Source organism: Mastigoproctus giganteus, chromosome 3 (assembly GCF_048544385.1).
Source record: "Mastigoproctus giganteus isolate SK-2022 chromosome 3, ASM4854438v1, whole genome shotgun sequence".
NCBI classification, from domain to species: Eukaryota; Metazoa; Arthropoda; class Arachnida; order Uropygi; family Thelyphonidae; genus Mastigoproctus; species Mastigoproctus giganteus.
Genome location: NC_143577.1, coordinates 88040320 through 88059486, shown reverse-complemented (window position 1 = coordinate 88059486; position 19167 = coordinate 88040320). Strand labels below are relative to the sequence as shown.

The following is a 19167-nucleotide window of genomic DNA, read 5'->3' as shown; positions in this document are numbered from 1 at the left end:
ATCTCGTCCTTTATCTAAACCTTGGTTTTCCAATAAATGTGCTAAGGCTGTCCAAGAGAAGAACGTTGCATATCGTAATTGGCTTGTTTCTAATTCTTCAGTTTCATTTTCTGCCTACACCAAAGCTCGCAACAATTGTAAAGCAGTTATTAATCAGTCCAAACTAGAGTTTGAACAGGCTAAGAGTAGAAAACTTGCTTCTTGCCCTAATGGTAGCCGAGCATTCTGGTCTCTTGCCAAAGCTATTGGCCGCAACTTTTGCCCATCTCTGCTCCCACCTCTGTCCAAACCAGATGGTTCTGTTGTCACTTCAGCCAAGGATAAAGCTGACCTGCTAGCATCCCATTTTTCTTTGAGCTCATGTATTAATGATCTTGGTAAAACACCTCCCACCATTCCTAACACGCTCCATTCAATGCCTCCTGTGGTCTTCCGTCAAAAGGATATCAGAAGGATTTTGATGAATCTTGATGCTAAGAAAGCTCCAGGTCCTGATGGTATTTCTCCACTTGTTCTCAAAACCTGTGCTCCTGAACTTACTCCTATTCTTTGCCGCCTTTTTTCACTTTCTTATTCCAAAGGTGTTTTTCCTTCTGCTTGGAAATTTGCTCATATCCAGCCAGTTCCTAAAAAGGGTGACAAATCCCTCCCATCCAATTATCGTCCCATTGCAATTACTTCTACTCTTTCTAAAGTAATGGAGAAATCAATTAACCGCCAACTCTTAAACTACCTAGAAACTTTCCGTCTGATCAACGATCGCCAGTATGGATTCCGTCAGTGTCGATCCACTGGTGATATTCTGGCTTATGTTACCCATTTATGGACTAATTCAATGGAAAGGTTCGGTGAAACACAAGTAGTTGCTCTTGACATCTCAAAGGCTTTTGATCGTGTTTGGCATAAAGGTCTTCTAAACAAGCTTCCATCTTATGGTTTGCCAACTGTTTTTAGTAATTGGTTATCCAGTTTTCCCTCTGATCGCTCACTGAGGGTGATGGTAGATGGCTCTCTGTCTTCTAACTTCTCCACTAATGCCGGTGTCCCCCAAGGTTCAGTTCTTTCCCCCACTCTTTTCCTCTTGTATATCAATGACCTTCTTCCATTGACTGGAAATCCTATCCATAGTTTTGCCGATGATAGCACATTGCATTCAACTTTCCATTTTGAGAAACCTTGTCCTGCTCAATCAGCTTCAAGTTCTCGAAAATCTGCTGCCAATTCCTTAAATGCCGATCTTCAGGTAATTCTCCAGTGGGGCAAAGACAACTTAGTTGATTTCAACCCTTCTAAAACTCAATCTTGTCTTATATCTCGCAAAAAGGATTCTTCTGCTCCTATGCTTATCTTTAGTGACACTCCGATTTCTAGGCAAAATGATATATCTCTTTTGGGGATTACCCTGACTTCTAATCTCTCTTGGCACAAGCACATTACAAATATTGCTTCCTCTGCATCTAAAAAACTTGGTTTTCTCTTTCGCTCTCGGCGTTACTTTTCTCCCAAACAGCTGCTCACTCTGTATAAATCGCAAATCCGCCCTGCCATGGAATATTGTTCCCACATCTGGGGTGGTGCCCCCAAAGCCTCTCTCAGGCTTCTTGATTTCATTCAGAAGAGGGCAGTTCGGTTAATTAATGATTCATCTCTAACAGAGTCTCTCCACTCGCTGTCTCATAGACGCACTGTTTCTGCTGCATGCCTCTTCTACAGATACTTCCATGGGCACTGTTCTTCTGAATTGGCTTCTATAATTCCCGCTCTCTCTTTCAAAAGTCCGAACACGTGCCGCCACCAGCCAACATCCATTTACTGTCCAACTTCAAACCCACAGAACCAACTTTTCATCTTCCTCATTTGTTCATTCAACTGCCGTTTTCTGGAACAACTTCCTTCATACGTATTTCCTGAAAATTACAGTCTACAGAAGTTCAAGTCCAATATCAACAAATATCTTCTTTCGTCTTCTCAACCTCCAACCCAAGCACGGTACTAAGTACTATAGGTTTAATACCTCTCGTGTTTGGGGTTCTCATAAAAAAAAAAAAAAAAAAAAAAAGTTGAAAGGTCGGTCAAATTCTCTGTGATGGAAGACGTAATTGCCATTGGGTCTGCAGACGGTGGGATTAAGGTCAGAAACTTTATATCGTCGGCATATATTATAGCATCATCACGAAGACGCATAAAAGGAATCGGACAATTAATTAATTTATTTAAATAAATCATCAGTACTGAATAAATGGTGGGATCTGAAAAACATGAGTGTTTCTGTTTATTTTTTAAAGATTCTACAAAGTAAGTAAAAACAAGTAAAATCAACTAGAATTATAAGCCACCATGAGGGTTGACTACCTCCGCCCAATACATTTCGAGTGGTGGCACATTGAATTAGTTGAAAACAGCAATACAAACATGACCAGGATTCTGGAAACAACGTAATTCGTTTTCGTGTGGCTCCTATTTAATTCTGTCCACAAAAGATAAACTTAATGTTTAGAATTATGAGAGAAGCATGTTTCGCTAAACCGAGATCAGTTGCCCTGCCAGCTAATGCGGTGGCTATGACCACTATTTTTAAAAAATTGGAAAAAGTGTCGCGTTAGATTCGTGTTTGGGTAGGAAGAACTTTTGTGGATTTCATTAGCTCTTGGCTGAGTTTATCTCGGGAAAGTGTTGTGAAGCCTTGCGCTTCTGGTTGTATCAGGGGAGGGTAGCATAGTTTTCTTCCCGCAAACTCGGGTTTTTCCACCCAGAAAATCGATCGCAGAACATACGCAATTTACAGACAGTATACACAGAGCAATATGGCCTGGGTTGCTGATGCTTCTAAAACCCTTCAGCAGCAACAACGACTCTGGTTCTTCCTCCCGCAAAGAAGCAATCATTTTAAACCTAAATTTCTTTTACCAACTTCGCTACCAGTTACTCGAAGGTACTTTAAATATTATAATTTAGGAGATTTATGTTTAAATATGCATCCCACATTTAGTTGTCGACCGAACCCCTATTTTTAACTAAGAGAACTAAGCACGAAGAATTTGGAATCGATAAATACAGTTCTTAAAAACAACTATACCGACTGGCCTTTTCTATTGGGTAAAGTATAATTACTAAATAGAGTAGGTCCCTTCATTTTTCCTCAGAACAGCCTGAATTCGCAGTGGTATTTCAACGAAGTGTTGAGAGCGTGCCACAGGGATGCTGGTCCATGTTACATCGAATGCTTCCCCTAGTTCTAAATTGGATAGTTGCGGATCTCTAGTCCAAGAGCTCATTTAATCTCATTCCCCAAGTGCTTTTCTGGAGATGCTACTATAGTATGCTGAATTCTTTTTTTTCTGTACAATTCCGGCCTTGGCGCATAATCCTGTTGAACCAATTTTCAGATGGATACAATGCCATTATGAAGACATGCTCACGCACTAGTCGGATTGTATTTCTTTATTTTGTACAAGGCTATTATGTCATACTCTAAAGTAAGCTATAGAAATAACCAAAAAAAAAAAAAAGACTACTCTACTTGTTCCAAGCCATTTTGGCCCTTTGTGGCTAACATACACTAGAACAATCTTATCAGATTAGCAGAATCTGTACTTGTCATTAGAAATTAGAAGGTACGCTTTTTGAACAGAGGGAAAGTTTTCATACTTAATAACACAAGTTAAGATTACAAGGCTGGAGAAAGGCCCTCATGGTCAAAGCCTTCTTAGTATGGCAATTAGGCTTCTGATTTCTTTATGCCGAAACCTTAAAGGAAACAGGACTACGCCCTTCAGATTTTTAAGAGCTAACTTGTAAAAATAACGGATACAAGAGCTATACAGGCAAGAATATTAGTAAGTCACGTTTAAGGACCAACTACACATGGGAAAGTCATCACGACTAAAAGTTTTCTTATTAATGGCTATCAGTAAGGATCCAGTAGTTGACTGACCCTTTTGAAACGAAGACTGTTTTGATATTCAGAGCAATTTGAAAATGCTCTAAGTATCAAATATATTTTTTAATTTACATTATTTTCATGTAATATTATTATTATATAATTTAACATTATATTTATTATTATTACATAATTTAATGTTATATTATTAATTATTATGATTTAATAATATTTATTTACATGTATTTTATGTATTAGCAAATCAGGCATGAGATATAAATGCAACTCACCCTAAGCACGATTAATAACTAACCATTTATATTTTCATAAATAAAAAACGAAGAATGCTTATTCTTTTAAAGCCAAGATATGCAAAGTAATTAAAATAGATCTTACCTCAACATTTTTGTCTTTGAAATGACGAAAAAGGATCAATCCTTGTAGAAGAGACCAACAAAATATAAAATTTAACAGATAAATGAAGAGCATCTGTATTACCTGAAAGAAGAAAACAAAAAAAAACAATCTCGCCGAAGTGGTGCATCTGATGTGAAGAAAACCTAAACCTCTACAGTTCTTATAAAAAATTTAAGTCTTGACCTTATACCTAATAGTTTTATTATATTGTTATATAGCGAGGTTTAATGAGGACTGTACGAAGAGAGGATTATGCCATGGAGGCAAAGCGAAACGATGTGTGTTTGATACTTAAGATTATTTTCAAAAAAGACAAAGGCAAGTGACATCTCCCGTTGGCATCTTCATTCGGCAAATTATCACCTATTAGCTTCATTATTATTTTATTCATTTTATATAACTATTCCACATTATATTGGCATTAATTAATAATGAAGCTAATAATAATTCTATATAAACAAAGTATTGTTGATAGACACTGCATTCCAATTTGAGAAATTTTCTCTGTACTTCAATTTCTCAAATATCCTCCACAAAGTCCTTAAATGCCGATCTCCAGGCAATTCTCCAATTAGGAAAAGAAAACCTAGAAAAAAAGAGAACTTTAATCCTCTGAAACTCTTGTCGTTTTTCTTTTTAAAAAAAAAAAAAGTACTCCTAGGTTCTAGGAATGCCATCTTTGATGACACATTTCTAGACAGGATTACATATCTCTACTAGGGATCACCCTAATCACGTCATACGCACGCCACAAATATTGCTTCCTCTACATTAAAAACAAGTTTTCTTTTTCGCTCTCAGAATTACTTTTCTTCTAAACAATTACTCTCTGTGCAAATCTGCCCTATGGAATGTTGTTCTCGCACTTATGGCAATGCACCCAAAACCTCTTAAGCTTCTAGACTCCATTCTGATTTGTCATCTGTAATTATCCCACTCTTCTTAACCACTCCGAACTCGCGCTGCAAGCAGTCAGCATCCATTAACTGTCCAACCCCAAACTCACAGAATCAACTTCTCTTTATTTATCCATTCTATATTTCTGTGGTAAGGAAAGACAACCGTTCTTCACATCAATCCATGCACGGTGCTAAGTGCTGTACGTTCTAATACCCTTTTTGGGGTTTCATTAAAAAAAAAAAAAAAAAAAAAAACTTTGAAGCACAAATGTATAAAAGTTAAGTTTATCTGCAGTATTACGAGAGTAATTTCTTTGGAAATGATTAACATCTCTAGAGTAGCTGGAGGATATTGAGGATTGCAACTTGCTTTTACATTTTTACTGTAATCAGAGCGAAAAATAGATTAATCGGTATTTTTTAATTATTTATTCAGGAAACGTAATATCGGCCGCACATCACTACAATGTAAAAGTGAATGTAATATGGAAGATGCGACCTATTAAATAAACTAATCTTATTAAAGTTCATACTAAGGCATAGTAGTAAGGTGCTGGAGTGCAGTAGCACACGTCTCTTTGAGTAGACGTGGGTTCAAATACGGTCGATCTGCCAACTAGCACTGGACTAATGTGATAGATTATGGTACATTTCCCTCAACATGAATAATTTATGAGGCTTCCATTCTACAGTGGATTGGTAATGGCTGCTGCTGCTTACTTTACCTTTTTTAACTGAGCATTTAGGAAATATAATGACATGAAAGTTATGTTATTTAAAATTGATTTTAAGAAAATAATTTGGAAGTTCGCCACGTGCAGGTTGATTTGAGATGGATGTTAGTAATGACAGTGATTGAAACCAGTCGTCAGTCATGATCAGTAGAAACCAATGAGAGGATGATCAGCATAGACACACCACAAAGTGAGACTATCAAGCTATCGACCTAACACATAAGTTACTGGTAAGTTCAGTAGCCTTGAAGTTTTTCAGTTAACTTGTACCATATAATGTATTATATCGATAGCTATGTCTGACTTTGGCATCATTCTGCTTCAGAAGAGCAGCTCGAGGGAACCGCTATCTTTTCATCCATTTGGAAAGGTCTTTGGTTCGATCCTATCAGACTGAGGGAATTATCTAGAAAAAGCTTTTCACAGTCAAGTCTATATAGTGAGTTTGTCTCAGTAGAAAATACAGGTTTTTATCCTCCGGAAATTTAAGTTTCTTCTTTGTTAGTACATACAAACCATAATAGAATACATGCAAACCATAATAGAATACACGCAATTAAACATGATGTATTGACGTCTGATGAGAATCAGTTTGTTTAAACCTTGGATAGCGCAGCTCTTGCATTTAGGCAACTCTTTTAGACCTTATGGAAAAGGCCTGGATTTGGTTTCCTTCCTCAGCCAAGGTTGAGAAATATTTCCAATTAAGACGGTTGTGCTTATTACATAGTTAGTCGGTCTAAGACGAGGTTGGCGAGGAGTTTTCTTCCTGAAATGTTGTTTCTAATCTCGTAAAACAAGCAGACTGAAGAATATAGGTAATATTCAAAACCGATGTACTGATGCCATACGGCCTTATTACAGCGAAAATTCTAAACTCAAACTGCTTACTGATGTAGTGTTGATTTGAATTTCTCCCGAGGAGACTAGGATGTAGGGGGTAGTGAGGGGTTAGTATATCGGGTCTGCAAATTGAGTGCATTCTGTGGTTGCTTTTATTATTTTGAGGAACGAAAAGACTTAACTTCTGGGAATTAAAACCATGTACCCCTTGTCCAAGGACAACTAACTTTTTCTGGTGTGAAAAAGTCCATGACGTATTCCCGTTGAAACAGAATTGGAACCGGCCTTTTTCTTATTGTGTGGAAGGACAACGTTTATAACCGCTCTCAGTTGTGAGGGCGTTTAAATAGACCAAATCATATTAGAGATCTCTCTCTCTAACATAAAAGCTTTCTATTTACACTTTTTTTGCTCCACAGAATTAGTCGTTTAACGGTTTTATTTATTTTTCTAAAAGAGTGCACTTATTAGGGGATTTATCTTGTGAAGATCAAAAGATTCGAAGATCAAAGGAGTGTATGTTGTAGATTACTTTACCTTTCTTCGATATCGTATTTTAAGAGGATGCTCCCTCAAAAATAGGATATGCTCGTATTGGTCCAGTTTGCGGATGATCACAGAGTAGGCAACTGTCATCGACGCTACTGGGAGGTAGCACAGAGGAATTAGAATGATAGGCCAATAGTACTTGGTTTTCCCTGTGTCTTCATTGCAGAAAATCTGAAAGAAAAAATTACTTTAAACAATTTTAAATTGTGTTTATAAAATTTTTCTTTCTGAAGAAATTCAGTTTAACAATAAATATATAATTGTGGATTACTTCTGTAATATACAAACATCAGTGATTACTTGATGGATAATTTCATAAAAATGCTAAAAACGAACCTCAATTTCAGCAGTCTTATGAGATTTGCGCTTTCTCCGTGTTAATAATAATATATAAAATGTACGCAGTAATGTACAAAGTGGAGGGAAGTTATATACGATGCCAATTATGATATCATTTGCATATTATTACTGTTGGATTGAACTATGAATTTATACCGAGCCCGTGATATATGTTTATACTTATATAACGGACTCTGTATAACCATTAACATACTGAAATACGTAAGTACGAGCACTGGTAAATGAAATATATCCAGTAGGGACTGTATACTTTAGTATGTGAGCGAATTTTGCAAAAATACGCACTTTTTCTCCTGGGGTTATTCATCACCCGGACGTATTTCAGCGCTCATTCGCATCGCTTTCTGCAATCATGTAAAGTGCAACGCGCGGATTACCTGCAGGTGTGAATTCTATATTACTCATAAATATTTAACTTTGAGTTACTATAATCACTTCACCTACAGTGACACTGGATTTGGTCTTGAATATAATATCTAGAAAATTCGTAAGGCCGATAGTCAGACTATTCTTGAAATTTAAAACAATTACAGAAACAAATGCAATGTTCTAATGCATTTCAGAGAAGTATTACATTTCAACAAAACATCTCTTTTTAATCAAAGATGTCAAAACACTTAAGAACTGAAGTTCTGTAAACCAGTTTTGTTCGCTGATTTCAAATGTTTCTCAATGTTCTTTTCTTTTTCCCTAGCACTTGTAATTTTTGTAATACGACTGCTGATAATATCAGTGTAAGTTTGAAAGAGTTTGTTTGTGATGGGTATTGCACATACATTTGTAGTACCCATGCATAAACTATTTCATACTCTTAGGCATTTAGCCAAGAATTCTTTCAGATCAGTACAAGTTGATTAAGACGATTTCCTTACAAAACATAAGACTGGTTACAATTGTTTTTTATCACTTTTACAGTTTAAACCCAATACACTTCATACACATAGGTAAAATAATACAGTACGCATATTTTAAAAATATATGTACAATGAAAAAGTAGTGGGGATAATTTCTTTTGGCACATTTTGTCCGGAATGTCGAGTACAACATTTATCAATACTCTGTCAAAGTATGTTCGTTCCAGAAACTTTGGTAGCGATTTTTCATTGATGGACTCGTTTACCCCAATGATATGCATATTTCTTTATATGCATCGAGCAATTTCTGACCTCCATTTTTGCATGCGGGGTAACTGTAATTATTGAAAAAGCTGCCATAGGCCGCCTTCCCCCTGTTTTACTTCCGTCTCAGTACTAAAAATTCCCTCTTTCACTTTTGCAGCACTGATATTTTGGAAATTTCTGAGTTAAGCAATGATCCTCTCGAATTTCTTACCACCACTTTCGTTACGGATTGGTTTAAAGTTTAATGTGAAAGTAAAAAATAGTCATTGGATCCACTAATGGAACATATTACTCGTTCTTGATTCATAAGTATAATTCTTTGAGAATAGACACGTCTGATGTTAATATCTGTGGTATTACTGCTGTCCCTTAGTATAGGAAACAATATTTTGTGAACTCATCTTGCAGGGCCATTAACACCAATGATTTCAATGAGGTCCATTGCAGATGTTCTATTGAGCGGTATATTGAACCGTTTCGAGTAGTGTTCTTATGTTATACTGTCTCCTTTATAGGAGTGGAGTTGTGGTAGCTTATGCTTGGTGGCAACAGAATGTTAGTTCAACTCCGCAATATATGAACAGTGGGCAATGGTGATGGATGGCTTTAGGTTCCCGTTATGCAAAGGAATGCTTTCATTTTTGCTGTGACGAGTTGACGATGAGGTGCTATTCAGATGTAATGTTGTTGTGACAGCTCTCCAAAAACTCCGTTGAGACCATTTACTTTAAAGAATATCACAAATTTTGATAGTTATACACTTTGGACTTTTTAAAAAGTGCTTTAGTTTCGAGGCGAGAATTTCGAATTTATCTTTGGAGAGGTAAAGATCTCAAATAATGTATACTCGTCTTGAGTAAACAGTTCCCGCTTTTCATCGGGTGTGTTCTCAAGATCGGCTGAAATTCTATTTAAGCCCATATGCCATTTCATCTTCAAAAGAATCTAGTACATGTTGTGGAGGTTACAGAATTGGCATACTGTCATCGTTAGGGATTGGTCTCATTGCTAAATCCAGGTTCGAATAAATAATATTGTGCTAATTTTTCACTGAGAAAACCACATTATGAATCCACATTTACATGATGAAAATAATCATCACCATCGTGGTCTTTTGGCACCGCCAGTATCACGGATATAGTAAATGGCATCGACATATGGTGCCCACGCCTTATTCTGGTCCTAGAGGAAAGTATAACTGGTAAATTGTTTCCTGCCTGCCCAGACACTCCCCAAAATTCAGGCACTGCCCCATCTCGGAATTAATCTGCAGTAAATGGCTACCGAATACAAATACCTTTCCCATTCTTGAGTGGATCGCATCTGTTGAACTGGAATAAATTCTTCCAAATTGTGTTACGATGTTCATTTCTGTTTTGTTTTAATTTTTGTGCAACTTATTTCCCATGTAACTTTTCATTTTCCCATTTTAATCACATGTATCATTTCTTCCTTAACGTAAACCTCCTGACCATGTCGCCGTGATAAGAATTGTTTCTAGTACATAGCAGCAATAAAGAAATTTAATTTAATACTGGTAAAATTTATCAAGAGGATAACTAGTAAATTTTCTGAATATAACTAAATCAAAACTGCTTGATTGTACGCCGTTTTGATTTCGTTAGGAATAACCGCACACACACAGCACAATTTGCTGGTCATTTTTTATACTTTCGAAGGAATGTTGATGAATCAGTTTCAGTAATTCTCCAGGTTTTACCAGAAACAATTTATAATCAAAGAATTAAATTAAGAAATTACACGAATGTAGATATATTCAAACAATTGCACATATATATAAAGAATAATTACATATCATAAAATTTCATTGTCGATGCACCGCAGGATGAAGGCCTCCTCAAAACGTTTTCAACAACTGCGGTCTTGCTTTCTGTTTCCATTGTACACCGACAAATTCACAATTTCATCAATCCACTTCATCTTTGGTCATTTTCTTGGGCGTTTAGAGTCAAGCGGTATCCATTACAAAATTCATGTGGTCAATCTTTTTCGGTCTCATTTGGTTATGTTCAAAATTCGGCGATCGATACTTCTCTGTATGACCCTCGGTCCTTGTAAAGATTTGGAATTCAATGTCCATGTTTCATACCCATATGTTAGGACAGGGAGGATATATACATTGATCAAAAACTTTTCGTTTGAGATAGTGGCAAGTTTGTCTTGAAGTGTATATATTAAGCTTTCCAAATGCTTCCCAATTTTATGCGCCGTTCAATTTCCATCATGATATTTCTATCTGTTGAAATTTCTTGTCCAAGATAAATATTCCTTTCCACTTCTAGTTATTATCTGTTTATTGCTCTGCACTAGAGCCACTTCCTGGACAGCTGTAAGCCTGGTGGGGTTATTTTTACATTCACAGGTTAAGGCAGGGACATGTGTCCAGGGTTACATGGAGCCACATGTGTGCTTAACCTGAAAGTAAAAATATTTACATATTTGAAAATTGTGGAATACCATAGTATCCCAAACTAAGTAAAATAATATTTAATCAGAAGTGCTGGATAAAACGTGAAGTATATGTACAAGAAGGTATTTACCTGGTTGAGGCAGTCCATATTTTCCTTCTGGTGGTGTCCCTGTGAGGGTCATAACGGTAAATTTATGTATGTGTCCATTAGTTTTTGGCGTCTGTAGGTGTGCAGCTGGCAGAATTTATCGAGGTCGATGGTTAGACTTTTTATCAAATCAACCGTGTTTCCTGGGAACATGCGTCTCAGGCCTTTGATGTTGCTGAAAGTGATGCTCAGCGGGAGCCTTTTGTCCACCTGACTTCTTCCTGCAATTCGGGGAGTTTTTATTAGGTCACTGATATCAGGGCCGTCAAGTCGTCCTGTAATTAGTCCGGCCAGTGTAAGAAGGTTAGCTGCCACAATTTTTTGTTTCCATGGTGTGATTTCGAGATTGATGTAGAGTTGGGCTCTAGAAATAGTATACTGGTTGCCAGTCCGCCAGTTGAGCCGTTCCAGGAGCCAGTATTCCAGGCTGAGGAACTTGAAATGTGTTGTAGGGGGCCAATGACTAAATAGTTGCTACATCAAGAGGAATGGGGGAGAGACATCGGAGGATGTATTTCTTGACCAATTCAGCATTGTGTATCCCCGTTAGTTCCTGGCGGATTGCTCACATAGCACAATTGTATTTTTGTTTTCGTGTTTAGGAGGTGTGCTTGGAATGTCAGACCCTTGTGCGTTTTAAATTTTTAATGGGTGATCCATTGATGGTAACTTCGATATTATTGTGACTTCTTCCAGTTGAATGACATTTGGGCTGTCTTTGCTTGGTTAATCTGTAAACTAATCTAGGCCAGAAACTGTTCAAGTTGATCGATTTTTTTTTATTTGCCTACAGAGTAGTGGCAAGAACCTGCTTTTTTGTTAGAGGATGTAATGTGAAATTTCAGGTCATCAGCATATGACTGGAAATCAGTTTGGGATGCCAGGAAGGGATCTAGCACTGCAGCAAATAGGGTTGATGATAAGACTCCCCCTTGTGGGATACCTCTAATATAGTAGTTCGTTGTCCGGAAGCTACGATGTGAGTTGAGGAGATGTCTATGTTCCAGGATTGATTTAATTATGCTGAGAGTACTTCCTGTAATGCTGGAGAATGGTGATTAGAGCTGTTATATCTCTTATCATAGGCAGCTTTAATATTAAAAAAAATAATAACAATAACGTCTAGCTGTGTCCTGTCATTGAGGGCGTTCTGGATTCTGATAAAGGTGTCCATGAAGTTGCTATTTGTAGATCTCCCTTAATCACAGTATTGAGGTATGGGGGCCGGTGATTGAAACAATGATCTGCAATGGAGGGCTGACTTGCTTTTTCAAATATCTCAAGGAACCCACAACTGATGGCAATAGGGCTGAAATCTTTTCCATCGACAAGATCGATGCCATCCTGAGTTCTTGCCCATCGATCTTTGGTCTGGTAAATTTGTTGAACATTGCTTTCATTGCTGTAATTTAATGTTTTGCTGCAGTTCTTCCCGATCATTGTCAAAGAGAATGAAACCTGTAAATCCTAAATAATTTAGGTAATCTCCGTTTATCTTTAAGTCCCTTAATATCCAAATTTAGCTTGCAAAAATATTCTTCTAAACAAGCAGAAAATAGTTTCGGGGAGAATGTCTTCATGTCGGACGCCTTTTTCTTATGTTGAGTTGAACTTTATCATTGTTGACCCATATTGATGCAATTGCCTTTTCATATATTGATTTGAGAATATTTATGCAGGCTCTCTCTACACTTTGGTTAATTAGGGCGTTATTTATTGCTTGTTTTGTGATAGTCGAATGCTTTTTCATAGCCTAAAAAGGTTTTACATAATGCAAGGTTGTATTCATTGTGTAGCTCTATAACTTGCTGCGCAGGTTGGATGTGATCCATTGTACTAAAGCCGCTTCTGAAACCTGCTTGCTCTTTGGATTGTGTCGCATCAAGTATTGTGCCTATTCTTCTTGAAATTATCTTTGTGATAACCTTGTAGACAAATGGTAACAGACTTACTGGTCGGTAGTTTTTAAATCTGCCTTGTCACCTTTCTTGTGCAGTAAATGGTTTCTGCATTTTTCCATGCTATGGGTACTTTGTTAAGTAGGCCTTTTGAAAATAGTTTCGCTGGAGCTTTACATACCGGCTGGCCTCGGGGTGTCAAAATTTCAACAGTGACTTTACCGGATCCAGCGGCTTTTCCATTTTTCATTTATTTTATAGCATCTACTTTTTCCACCAAAATTTCTGGGACAGTTTTTGCATCTGATGTTGGATCCAGTTAGTGTCCTTTATCCTTAAAGGTTTCAATAAAATTCTTTCACTTGTTTTAGTATTGTTGTTACGCCATTCTGAAGCTTAAAAGCAAACATTTGGGTCTTGTGTGTAACCATTGATCATCTGGTCTTCTTTAGCCCTTGATTTTATTAGTGTTCTTTTGATGAGAACGTTGAAATTGCGCATTTATTTTTTTATGAGCTTCTAGCACATTCTATATATTCTGTCTTGTTTCTTTTGTTACCACTTAGCTTCATTTCTCGTCTCTTTTTCATCATGGCAATTGTTCTTTTGATATTCTGGTTGGTTTTCCTTTTACAGTAGGTGCAAGGGCATAGGCAGTGTCTACAATAGTCTCAATGACTTTGTCCCTATCGGTTGAAATAACTGCGTCAAGGTCTTGCAGCACATGAAAACGACTGGACAGTTCTAATTCAAAGTTCTGATGATTTTTCAGTAGTTGGTTAGTTGGCTGTTAGTTGGTTATTTAATAATTACACACATGCATTATTTATTAATTTTATAGGTATAATACGCTTAATAAGTATGTAAGTGGTACGATTTTCAACGTGTTTATGTTGAGACTGACTATACCATTAAACAGTCTAATCAAAAAAAACCAGACGAGAGAAAGCGAAGAACCGATTTGGAATCTGTGTTCCAAAGATCTGTCTAGTGCATATTTTTTTCGATAAAAAATATTTGCTGACCTGTGTTACTGTACTGTTAATCAGAAGAAACTGTTAGTTGTTATATCTGACACATGCCGCGGGGCTTGAAGTCATTATCAGACAATAGGATAATGATAGCATATAGCTGATAGTCATTTTGATAATGACTTCGATTGACTACTTATTGATGCCATAACTTTGCCTTTCGTACATTATATTGCATATAGTTGACAATTTTGAAAAGCATTTCGTTGTCGTTATCTTATTTCAATGATATAATATAACGGCAATTAGATGGACGATACTAATTATCATTAAAGTTTGGGTGGAAAGCGTTGATTCTGCTTATTGGGGTAATCTTAAATATGCATTCGCAACAACTGCATTACTATCGTGACTCGTTATACCACAAATATTGCATTATATGATTGAATAGAATCGTAATACAATGAACATCAAAGGATAATGTTAAAATTCTGAAGTGTGATAAAAATGAAATTCAAGTACACTGAAGGTATAGATCAAATTGTTACGAGAAATTCATAAAACTAATTAAATCAACGAAACGTGACCTGAATATGGTCATTTTTAAATAATCAGCACGTGACTGATTATTAAAAAAATAACCAGTCACGTGCTGCTTCATTTAGATGAACTTGCTCATAATGCTTGTACACTGATGAACAAGTGATGCTTTGAATAAGTTATTTGCAGAATTATTCTAGCAATAAAAGTCGTCTGCGTTGCTTTTTACTTTCCTTTTACATTTTATTTAATTTTTGATTTATGTGGAGTACTTACTCTTTCTCGGAGGCGTGATTAGGGTATAATGAATATGGTCATGAGCGCCAAATGAAGTAATAAAAGCTTAAGAATAATTAACTTCATAATTCACCCGTTTCAGTAATTATTTAATAATTAAGTGCGTGTGCTTTGTTATGGAAGATTTCAATCTTCCCTTTATTGATTGGAGCAACTGCTAGGAAAAACTAGCGAATGGAGACGATTTTTAAATCAACTAGTTAATTGTTCCATACATTACATGTTAAGGAAAGTATGAGAGCTGGAAATTATGAAGTTCAGATTATCAAGTTCACTATTATCAAGAATAATTGTGAACTTTTGACACCATCGGCTTCACATACCAAACTTTGGTATGCGATGCTGATGGTGTCATAAGGACGACATTACGAGAGTTGACTAAAGAAATGATACAGGAAACGTCTGAGAATAATAATCTATAATTATTTAAGAAATTCAAGGCAGGTTATACTCCATGCAGGTTTCAGTGCTCATTATTTCACCAATTTTCACTTCTTGATATATCTACGCACCATGCCTCTAAAAGAATATTTAAGTGAAGAAAAAAAAAGTAGGAGAGACAAGAATAATTGTGAACTTGGTCATCCCCAGCGCTGCAGTAGTATAATGGAGTTGACAGCACAGGAATCCTCATCGGGGAGTGATCATGGACTGCCAAGGTCGGTGATGTATGAAGTCTTGGTATTGGCAGGGATATTTCAATAGGTTGAGAGGCCACATAGCCTGTATCAGTTGGGAAAACTGAGTGTGGACAGAGGGGGACACAGGAGAGTTATAATAATTTGGAAGCTGCCGTCACGGAAGACAAATATTCTGATATATATATCATTACGAAAATGATGCCGAGATGGATAAATAAGAAATTGGCTAGTTTAGTGTGTGTGTGTGTGTGTGTGTGTGTGTGTGTGTGTGTGTGAGTGTGAGAGAGTCGATCGATCATGGGGTAGTTAGAGGGTAGCTTTGCTAATTCCTGAACCTTAGTTGTTCCCGACCTTCACAGAAGAATGCCCCTTCGTGAAAAGGAGAAAATGTGGTGGTGATCCTGAGCACTGTAAAATCAGCAATGTGGTCAATGCAGAGTAAAAATTTGAGTTTCAAGTTTGGATCCCTCTTGCTAGATGACATACATGCTCAGTGATTTTTGAGTGAAACGGTGAGGGAATTCAGTATTTAGGGATTCATTGGATTAAGAGGACATTTATTTAGTTTGGCGGAAAAAGCGCTAATGTTGGTGTTTTAGAAATCGTCAGCTCTTTCTCGCAGCTTTTGCAGCTGGAAAGAATCTTCTGTATTTTAGAGAATATGCAGATAAACTTTTACGAAGCAATATTTATTAAATTACCTCAAGGGACTACAGAATATTGCAAAATGTTTAAGGAAAGTATTTACAGCTTCCTTTCAAGTGTTCGATATCGCCTCCTTCACTTTCAACTATTAAAGCTAGTCCAGAAACAAAATTACTCAGTTATTCAAGCATTCTGGAAAAATATTGAAACCTCTTCTTCAAAATGCAAGCTTCCCTTCTAATAAATTCGAAGGCCAGGTTTTGTAAATGTAATCTTTCAAGAATCCTCACAGCCGAAATTAACAAGGATTAAAATTGGAGGCTTCTAGAATTCTTAGCTGATAAAATATCCAGTAGTAGAGCGAATTCTTTAGCACTGCGATTGTGCATACACGTAATGCTTAAGCAACTTTTTTGATCTTTCCTTAGCTGTCCCATCTGAGATTTGTTTTCCTGAAACTTCTAGGATCACGATATACACTATGCTGTTTCATGAGGTTCACGAGTACCTTAGCCAGCACGGACCAAGAACCATTCTGTCTTTCTCTTTCATTGGTTTTCTATGCTATTCTAGGGACAGCACAAAACCAATGATAAGGATACGTACTTACGTTCTTCAACCGTTAGTAATTTCAAACAGCTGACAAATTTTGATCCAGTCTCATCCAGATTTCTTTATTTATGAGCCTTGTTACATAAAACTTTGCTTTCTGAAGAGTGTGACATTGATTGATCAACCGAAAAAGTTAATGGAAAGCGATTTAATTCTCACCCTGTACTTTTCGATGTGTAAATCTCTCGTCACCTGCTGCGCTTTTGACAATTTGAGACATTATACATTTACTCTGCATCCATTTTAATTACTGAAATGCTAAAATATTCAAATTTATTTTGCTATATTCAAAATATCAAAATTAATTGTTAACTAGGACTAGCTAATCTTGTAACTTGTATTGTAATTTAAAAAAAAATTACCTCCAAGTAGTCAGCCCACTGACGCTGTATCAGATGACGAGATAGACCAAGAGGAACGGCAGAACCAATAGCAGCAATCCAGATGCATATTATGACAATTATACCAGTCTCTTTGGTCATTCTTGGAGAGAAGGGATAAATAACTCCTAGTAACCGATCGCAGGATATTACGACTAAGGAAAAGTCGCTTGATAATAGAAATGTTACTGAAAAAGAACAAAACTAAATAAATACTTCTCATAATTTGTATTAATTTATCTAGGAAGTTATTAGAATTAAGGGATCAATGTCAATAAACAGCCTTCAAAAATAAAACTACCTCTTAATGTGTTAAACGTTGTTCACAACGAAAACAGTTCCCTAAAAACCCAACTAATCCTTAAATGATTAAAAGATTCGTCGTATAGAAGACTCGAAAAATACTTTGAACAAAAACTTTTTCGAAATTTCCGCAGAATACTCAAAGTTAATCTTAATTTCTTTGGTAAATACCAGTCCTTCTGAAGAAGGGTTTCGTACGCCGTGGTTTCGATTGTTCTGCCACGTTGTCCGGAAAACGGTTGGATTTCGAATCTCCTCAAGACGATAAATTTAATCGTTTAAAAGTTAATTTTTTATCTAATTCTGAACGAAGTAAGCATCAGGTTCCCCATATTGACAAAATTATAACTTTGTCATTGTGCATGCAGTGTGTGTTGTGGGGGTGGGGGGAAGGAATGTATCACTTAAAGAAAGCGCGTAAATCACTCGTTCATTATATTATGAGATATTCTCATCGGATATGTATGTGAAGAATTTGTTCCTATTGAAAGCCCAATTTCTCCACATACATATTTGCAAAGTTCCATAAAGCACGAGCGAAATATCTGAAGAAATGTAAACTTGAAATTTTCATTAAATCAAATGTAAACGCATTACATCTGACGATGGACTTCAGCAGTCCTTTCAAATACATTTCCAGTAGCAATTGGCATTCTTCGAAAGAGTAGTATCTTTGGCTATTCAACTGAAGAGCCAAACATTACGTGACTTTGTTGGGTATTACGTGCACAGCGCACAAATTTACGGCCTGCTTGAGATATGTGAGTTGAATAATACACAAAACTCATGTTTTTCATCTCTGATACGTTTCCAAAAGAGTAAATATACTCAATTTACTTTCTTTATGACAGCGAAACAGTTACAGTAAATACGGTGTATTTATAATTCAGTTGCCCATTTAGTTTCGTTCCGTATGACATGCAAATCGGCCCGCAGACCGAAGCAATACGATCTACTATGCTGATACGTCGTAGTCAAGAACAAATTGTTATTTAAATATTTCTTGATAGTATCTATTAAATCATATACACACTGCTAGAACGAACACACTCGCTTTTTGTTTTACTCTTATACCCTTTTTCATATGTGTTTCTTTTATATCTAACTGTTGAAGAAAATGAGAAATCCTCATAAATTTTTCACATTTTAGCAGTGATTTGAACATATTCTAAAATAATAGAAAAATAAATTGCACGCAAGCATTTGTTTTTGAAACCTTTTATGATTAATTAAGAAAGATTAAGGTCATTGTAAAAGTTGACTTGTGTTAAACTCAATTCAAAGAGAATCCTTTAGCTTACGATATTCATCGCGGATAATATTGAAGAAAATTCTCGGATATCCACCACAATTCTTTAAGTATCAAGGTTATACACTATTATTCTTACTTACTAGTTGCTATTCTGTATTTTCGTATTCTAAGGCAGGTTTCCGGAGATAACACCATGAAACTCAGCAATTGTGTTAAAAATTCTAAAAAAAAAAAAAATTCCTGTCT

General features: G+C 36.3%; 1 protein-coding gene across 1 annotated transcript in view; it reads right to left on the bottom strand.

Annotated features, from left to right (window-relative positions):
- Positions 1 to 19167, bottom strand: part of LOC150088137 (neuropeptide FF receptor 2-like) — a 65632-nt gene that overhangs the window by 3047 nt on the left and 43418 nt on the right. The window contains exons 2-3 of the mRNA XM_090370041.1: positions 17349 to 17554; positions 7311 to 7493 (exon numbers count right to left, since the gene is read on the bottom strand). Coding sequence (XP_090226167.1) covers positions 7311 to 7493; positions 17349 to 17554 — 389 coding nt within the window. The remainder of the gene's footprint in view (positions 1 to 7310; positions 7494 to 17348; positions 17555 to 19167) is intronic.